This window comes from Apium graveolens, chromosome 4 (assembly GCF_009905375.1).
Source record: "Apium graveolens cultivar Ventura chromosome 4, ASM990537v1, whole genome shotgun sequence".
In the NCBI taxonomy this organism is placed as follows: Eukaryota; Viridiplantae; Streptophyta; class Magnoliopsida; order Apiales; family Apiaceae; genus Apium; species Apium graveolens.
This window is the reverse complement of record NC_133650.1, coordinates 4,369,394-4,378,053: the sequence shown is the minus strand read 5'-3', so window position 1 is coordinate 4,378,053 and position 8,660 is coordinate 4,369,394. Positions and strand designations below refer to the sequence as shown.

At 35.2% G+C, this 8,660-nt stretch overlaps 1 protein-coding gene across 1 annotated transcript; it reads right to left on the bottom strand.

The window, feature by feature from the left end:
• Window positions 1–4,457: 4,457 nt before the first annotated feature.
• Window positions 4,458–5,000, bottom strand: LOC141718207 (uncharacterized). The gene has a single exon (XM_074520583.1). It carries the CDS (start codon window positions 4,998–5,000, stop codon window positions 4,458–4,460), a length of 543 nt encoding a protein of 180 aa, XP_074376684.1.
• Window positions 5,001–8,660: the final 3,660 nt, after the last annotated feature.

The window sequence follows — 8,660 nt, the reverse complement described above, 5'->3', positions numbered from 1 at the left end:
CTACATGGCAAGCTCGTTTAAACTCGATTTTTTTAATTCATGATTAAACTCGACTCGTTTTTAAACTTGATTTTTGTGGCTCACGTTACAACTAAACTCGACTCGTTTAATAAACAAGTCGGATTCAATCTCGATTATTAAATAACTTGAACTCGTTTAGTGAATAATCCCACTACTGCAAAATTGTATTTAGGATACAACATTTATGTAACATTTTATAATAAAAGAAAATAGAGAAAAAAAACTAACATAGCGTTTGACAAAAAAGCGCAATACATAGTAGAAAGTACTTAATAATGTTTTTATAAATTTTTTATTTGAGCATTGTCTATTTTTATTGCATTCATTAAACATTTTAGGGTAATATTAATAAAAAAATGTTAAATTGCAATTAAACAGAAACTTTTAAAACTTTATGAAAGTTTTATATGCACTTGCACAGTTGCAGAGTGCTAAAAAAGCGATATGCAAGTACTTTTCATTTAAGTTGAGAATGATATTTTATACGTACAAAATTTGGAAACTGTTGTAATATACTAGTTTTAATATTTTAGAAGGGTTACTAAATCTGAGAGGCAAAGAATGATAATCGGAGGGAGATAGAGAGCATATTTGTAAGATGCTTGGTGCAAATTTTTCATTCACCAAGGCCATGTATTTATAGCCAAGTTGAAGAACAAAAATATTAAATGCATTATTAAAATTTCTACTCCTAAGACTAGCTTTACTATTTTACCATTGACTTAAAATTACAAGATTGCCTCGTTAAAACCTTGTTCAAAGAAAAACCCAGTGGGATAAAAATTTTGACGAAAGAAAAAGAGTACAATCTCCCCTGGAAAACTAATCATTCTCTGAATTTTGTTGTAACAAATCCTTGAGTCGACGCATTCCAATGTTATGTCGTAACTTCCCAAATGTTGAATTTGGTAATGATTTCGTGAATAAATCAGCAAGGTTGTCACATGACCGAATTTGTTGAACATCAATTTCACCATTCTTTTGAAGCTCATGAGTGTAGAAGAATTTTGGTGAAATGTGTTTTGTCCTGTCTCCTTTGATATATCCTTCCTTGAGTTGATCAATGCATGCAGTATTATCCTCAAACATAATGGTAGGACTTCTAGTGATGTCTGGTAATCCACATGATTCCCGAATATTCTTGATGATAGATCGCAACCAAACACATTCTCTACTGGCTTCATGAATTGCAATGAGTTCTGAGTGATTTGTTGAGGTTGCCACTGTAGTTTGCTTCGTGGATTTCCAGGAAATGGTTGTACTGCAATATGTAAATACATATCCAGTTTGTGATTTACCAAAATGAGGATTTGACAAATATCCAGCGTCTGCATATCCAATCAACTGAGATGTTGATTTTTTCGGGAAGAATAATCCAAAGTCTGTTGTTCCACGAAGATAACGGAATATATGTTTGATCCCATTCCAATGTCTGTTCATCGGAGCAGAGCTAAATCTAGCCAATAAATTCACAGCAAATGCAATATCTGGCCTTGTATTATTTGCAAGATACATAAGTGCACCAATTGCACCTAGATATGGGATTTCAGGACCAAGAACCTCTTCATCGTCTTCTCGTGGTCGAAATGGATCTTTATGAGGCTCTAAAGATCTAACCACCATTGGAGTAGTTAATGGATGAGATTTATCCATGTAAAATCTGTTCAAAACCTTTTCTTTATATGTGGATTGGTGGAGGAAAATTCCTGTTGACAAGTGCTCGACTTGTATCCCAAGACAATATTTTGTCCTTCCAAGATCTTTCATTTCAAACTCTGTTTTTAAGTATATGACAGCATTATTAACCTCCGTAGTTGTTCCTACAAGATTTAAATCATCCACATATACAACAATAATCACAAAACCAGATTGTGATTTTTTGATAAAAACACATGGAGAAATTTGGTTACTAATATACCCATTCTTTAGTAAATAACGACTTAGTCTGTTATACCACGTACGACCAGATTGTTTCAGCCCATACAATGATCGTTGAAGTTTAATGAAGAATATATGACGAGGTTTCTTGAACTCATCCATTTTTAACCCTTCTGGGATTTTCATAAAAATTTCACTATCAAGTGAACCATATAGGTATGCAGTAACGACGTCCATAAGACGTGTTTCCAATTTTTCTTTAGATGCCATACCTAATATAAAATGAAAAGTAATTTCATCCATCACTGGCGAGTATGTCTCTTGATAATCAATTCCAGGCCTTTGAGAAAACCCCTGTGCTACAAGTCGGGCTTTATATCTCATAATTTCATTCTTTTCATTTCGTTTTCTTATGAATACTCATTTATTCCCAACAGGGTTCACACCGATTGGTGTTTGGACAACAGGTCCAAATACTTCTCTTTTACGCAATGAATTTAATTCTGTTTGGATTGCGTCTTTCCATTTTGGCCAGTCTTTTCTTCGACGACATTCATCCACACTTTGTGGTTCAGGATCAGAATTTATGTCTACATCCAATGCTGCGAAATACACAAATACATCATCGATTATGGCTTTACTTCGATCCCATAATTTCATATCATGCACCTAATTTATTGAAATTTCGTGATTGTTTAACCCCGTATCTTCAGGGACTGGAATCTCTTCAGGAGATAATACCACTTCAGGGGTATTTGCTTCTTCTGGAGCATGTGCCACTTCAGGGGCAATTTTCTTTATTTTTCTTTTTCGTGGTGCAATATTTTTTGCACCGACCGGTCTACCACGCTTCAGGCGTGGCTTTGATTCTGTAACCAATTCTTTTGTATCTAATTTTTGAATTGGTATATCTATTCTAGCTGGAGTATTTACTGCAGGTATATGAGATTTAGTTATATTTCTAGAATCGTTAAATGCGTCAGGCATTTGGTTTGCGATATTTTGCATATGAATAATTCTTTTAACTTCAAGTTCGCATTGACCGGTACGTGGATCTAGAAAATATAATCCTGATACATTCCATGTTATGTCAGGATTAACTTTATTTGAATGTTTATCTCCCCCTAAGGGAGGAAACATAGACTCGTCAAAATGACAATCTGCATATCTTGCGGTAAATAAGTCTCCGGTTAGAGGCTCTAGATATCTAATTATAGATGTGGAATCAAAACCAATGTAGATACCCACTCTTCTTTGAGCTCCCATCTTCGATCTTTGTGGTGGAGCAATCGGTACATATACAGCACTTCCGAAAATTTTGAAGTGAGAAATATTAGGAACTTGACCAAGTACCAGTTGTAGCGGAGAATGTTGGTTGTAGGAAGTTGGTCTAATCCTAATAATATTAGCAGCATGAAGTATTGCGTGACCCCAAATAGATGTAGGTAATTTTGGTTTCAACAACAGCGGTCTTGCAATAAGTTGGAGTCTTTTGATAAAGGACTCGGCTAACCCATTTTGTGTATGTACATGAGGAATCGAGTGTTCAACTGAGATTCCTATAGACATGCAATAGTCGACAAAAGTTGCAGATGTGAATTCACCGACATTATCTAAACGAATTGACTTAATGCAATGATCTGGGAATTGAGCTCGTAATTTGATTATTTGGGCAAGTAATTTTGCAAAAGCATCATTACGAGTTGAGAGAAGACAAACATGAGACCATCTAGTTGAGGCATCGATTAATACCATGAAGTACCTAATTAGGCCAGATGATGGGTGTATAGGTCCACATATGTCGCCTTGGATCCTTTCTAGAAAAGCTGGGTTTTCAAGCTGAACTTTAGTAGGGGGTGGCCGAGTAATCAATTTTCCTAAAGAACATGCTGAACATGGAAGGTCATTGTTGGAAAGAACTTTAAAATCTTTAAGAGGATGACCAGTAGAATTCTCTATAATACGACGCATCATAGAGACGCCAGGATGACCTAATCTTTCATGCCAAAGTGTAAAAGATTTTGGATCTATGAGTTTGGAAGCAATGACATTGTGTGACTCAATAGTTCTAATTTTCATTATATATAATCCAGAGAAAAGTGAGTGAAACTTTTCTAAGATTTTCTTATTTGTAGAATTAGCGAAAGTAATAAGAAGATATTCTCTATCAGCCTCAGAGGTAGTTTCGATGTGAAAATCATTGAGTCGGATATATTTAAAACTAAGAAGATTTCTAGTAGACTTACTAGAATATAATGCATTTGGAATGTGTATGTGAGTACCATTAGGGAGGATAAAACTAGCTTTTCCAAAACCTTCGATTATATTAGATACGCCGGAAATCGTTCCGACTTGAGCTTCAGTTTTGGTTATTTGGGTAAAATATTTTCGGTTCTGTAGAATCGTATGAGTTGTACCACAATCAGCAATGCATATATCTTCAGAATCCATTCTGTATATAATTAAGAAACATAATTTATTTGATAAGAACAAAACACGCTACATAGTTCAAAAAAAATAAAGCACACAATACACACTACTATAGTAATTATATGAAACTAATCTTCAGCCTCCCATATGGGAGATTCGTTAGGTTCATTCGGACCGTTAATGCTTATTCCTCCAGTTGTGATTCTCGGGAAATCATCTATGTTATTGTTGGCGAAATTTGTTTCTACCGTTTTCTCTTTTGATTTTTGTGAAGATTGGTATAGCTTAACAAGATGATCTGGGGCATGATAATTACGTGTCCAGTGCCCATCCATGCCGCACCTATAGCAAACATTTTCAGTTTTTCCTCCTCGTGGTGCCTTTCTTTTACTCTGTGATTCAGATTGCCACTTCCGATGACCAGAGTTGTTATATGGACGAAAATGCCCGTGTCTCCGACCTCGTCCACGGTACCGCCCTTGGCCCCGTCCACCTCTATACCCTTTTCCACGTACATTCTGCTGGAATGACATGTTATTTACTTCAGGTAATGGGGCAGATCCTGTTGTACGGGATTGATGATTCTTAATCACCAATTCATGATTCTGTTCAGCAACGAGGAGAGTTGATAAAAGATCCCCGAACTTAGTAAATTTGCGCTCCCTGTACATATCTGCTAAGTTGATATTGTTGGGGTGAAAAGTTGATAGCGTTTTATCGATTTTTTTTCCGTAACTTTCTCACCACACATAATAAGCCTAGAACTTATTTTGAACAAAGCAGAGCTATATACTCAGACACTCTTAAAATCCTAAAGTCTTAAATTAGCCCAATCATTTTCAGATGCAGATAGATAAACTAGTTTCTGGTGATCGAACCTATCCTTTAGATTTTCCCATAAAATAAAGGGATCCTCGACTTCTAAGTACTCAGATTTTAAATCTTCATGCATGTGGTGTCGGAGAAAAATTATAGAGGTAAAGTTTTCTTCGGCTGTGGATTTATTTTCTGCCTTTATTTTATCGCTTAATTTCTTTGAACCCAAGTGCAACTTTACATCTTGTACCAATGATAAATAATTATCGCCAGAAATGTCCAAGGCAACGAACGACAAGCTTTTAATATTTGTCATACTAAATCTGAATTAAAATGAAATTGTTAAATTTTAATTCATCAATGTAAATATTACATAAAATCCTAGTTAATCGGGTGCGTTAACAAGTACGCAATAATCAATGTATATATCATTATTATCATTGATAATATAAACAGATCTATATATAAAATGACAAATGGATTTTCACCCGCCATACGGACGTCTGCGTATGCAGGTTATCTCCGACCAATAATAAATTAAAGTGGACAATCCTGCATAAGTTAGTTAGGGGCAAAAAAATTATTATCCGATAAGTATGTAATTTATAAACTAAGGTTCCCACTATACTTCGGTATTACCCAAAATTCAATGGTACCGTAAAATAATTTTAATAGGCGGTGCTCCGGCCATATATATTTAAATTATTAGTAGAGGGTGTAACCACGTCTATTCCGGTTATATATATTTGAATTATATGTAGAGGGTGTAACCACGTCTACTCGTATATATGTATATTTAAATTAAAATTATACATTCTCAGTTTCGGCAGGGCTTCGTGCTGATAACGTGTTGTAATATACTAGCTTTAATATTTTAGAACGGGTTACTAAATCTGAGAGGGAAAGAATGATAATCGGAGGGAGATAGAGAGCATATTTGTAAGATGCTTGGTGCAAATTTTTCATTCACCAAGGCCATATATTTATAGCCAAGTTGAAGAACAAAAACATTAAATGCATTATCAAAATTTCTACTCATAAGACTAGCTTTACTATTTTACCATTTTACCATTGACTTAAAAATTACAATCAATTATAACAGAAACTCTTTTCTCTCGACACAATTCTAAATAAGAACTTCTCTTTTTTTTTGCCAAATTAAAAACAGATTTCATTAATAATTTGAAAGAGACTCAATCGGGACAATCATGCAACCAGGTTGAAAAAACAAATAGAGCTAAATAATTATCCGTTTTGTTGCCAGCTTGCTTAACAAACTGAATACAAATATTCTGAAAATTAAAAATGAAGGTAATAGTTTCCCGGGCAATCCAGGATGCATCTCCCCCGAAAATAGTAGCTTTACAATTGACCCTCACATTAATTCGATTAATAGTCCAATGTTCAGAGGACTCAGTTGCAACAACTGAGTTTAGAGGCCTCGTGTATTGAACAAATATTTTTTGTGAGAGGTGAACACATATGATTTTCACCACCGTTCCAATCGCACCCCAGCTATCTACCTGTCGGACACTAGCTATACACATGCCGAAAGTGTTGTTGATGCGAGATATCCAGATCTCCCAATACACCATCAAATTCATTTTTAACATAACCACCACACCGCACAAAGCGAGACAATCAAACACACAAATAATAACTTAAACAGAACAATACGAAAATAACCCAAAATTCAAAAATCTCGGAATAACATCAAATTGTAATATGTTGTTAGACCGGAAATTTTGAATTCAAAAACTGAATTTTATTATAAAATCCAAACTCTTACCTTAGTAGATCTGAAACCCAATGTGAAGAGTTGTAATGGATTTTTCGAGTTTTGTGAAACAAATCTCGATTTTATTAAAGAAAAGTAAACAAAATGTCGAGATAGAGATGGGTAGAAAGGGTGGAAAAGAAGATTGGGCGGTTAGGGTTAAGTGAAGGTAGGGCGGCCGACTCTCACGCGAGAGAGAAAACTTATCAAAATTATTAAAATATCCAAAACACCAAAATAGCTAAGTAAATTTACACCAAGAAGTTAATGTTAGAGTCCGTAAGAAAGAGAAAAATTACCTCTAAATAAGAACGTAAATGAGCCAAACTGTTGGTGAATTAGTCAAACTCGACTCGTAAAATATTTGAATTCAACTCGACAATAATCGAGCTGAGTTCGAGCTCGAAATATTCAATTTTTTTACCAAGCTATTCTCGAGTTTCAAAATATTCGGCTCGTAAGGTTCACGACCCATATCGATTTTTCCTAGTTTTTATTTTTTTAATATAAATATTTAAATTTTTTTATCGTAGGGAACCCGCAGCCGCTACTATTCGGGTGCGCAATGGCTAAACCCCACGTGCCCACGCAATAACCTGCAAACCACGTGAACCAAGGTAAACCGCATTTAAGCGACATGCTCTGACTCAACAAACATAATCATAAATTGTTCTACCGTGGGATTCGAACCCGTGATCAAGAAGATAGTTATCCCATCTTTAACCAACCGAGCCAATCCATGTATTTAATCGAATGGAACTCGACCCGAACCAATCATATTTTGAGTTTTTATCGATATTTGGTAAAATTGAATTGAGCAATGTAGCTAAACTAGATCTTATCGAACTTTTTGCGAGCCGAGTTTCGAGCTTGAAAGTTAAGGTTCGGTGGAACTCCGAGCTCGAGCCCGAACAATTTTAATCGAGTTCGAGTCGAGTCTGCAGTGTTCGACTTGGCTCGGCTCAATAACACCCCTTCTAGGTACGTACTTAGGGGAATTAAATAAATACATAGTATATCGTTATGATAAATTTAAAAATTTATAAAAAGAAATTCATAATTATAAATATATCACTCTATGTTCATATGAAAAAAGTCTTTATACTCAATTAACTTACCTAACCTTGGTGAGTACGCGGAAGAATTAAGCTCAATAAGAAAATACCAAACGGGCTAATTAAAATTGCACCCATTTTGTGTCACATCCTTATTCATAGGGATGGCCATTGACTCCGACCCGACCGATACCGCCCCGATCCCCGCACTGAAAGTGGCAGGGATTCGGGGACTTTTGCGGGTACGGTCCCGGGAACGGGGACGATTTAAGAAAAAATCGGGGAACGGGTTGGGGACGGTTTTTATGACTATCCGGCCCTATCCCCGTCCCCAGCCCGATTTTTCCCCGTTCTACAATATATTTCTATATACCTATTTATCTTCAAAAAATATGTAAATGTTAGGGACAATTTGCATTTTCTATGTTGTTAGAGATGTTTTAGATGCAATCTTTTTCGAAGTATGAGGTGAGAGTGAATAATTACAAATGTACTTTGATTTTACATAATATTCCATGTATTAAAAGACAAAATTATTATAATTTGCAGTATAATATTTAATTTTTGCTATTTTTTTCTACATCTTGCATAAAAAATTATTTAGTAAAATTTATAATTTAAATAAAATATCCCCGATTAACCGCGGAGATCCCCGTTCCTCGTTTGGGACGGAGAATGATATA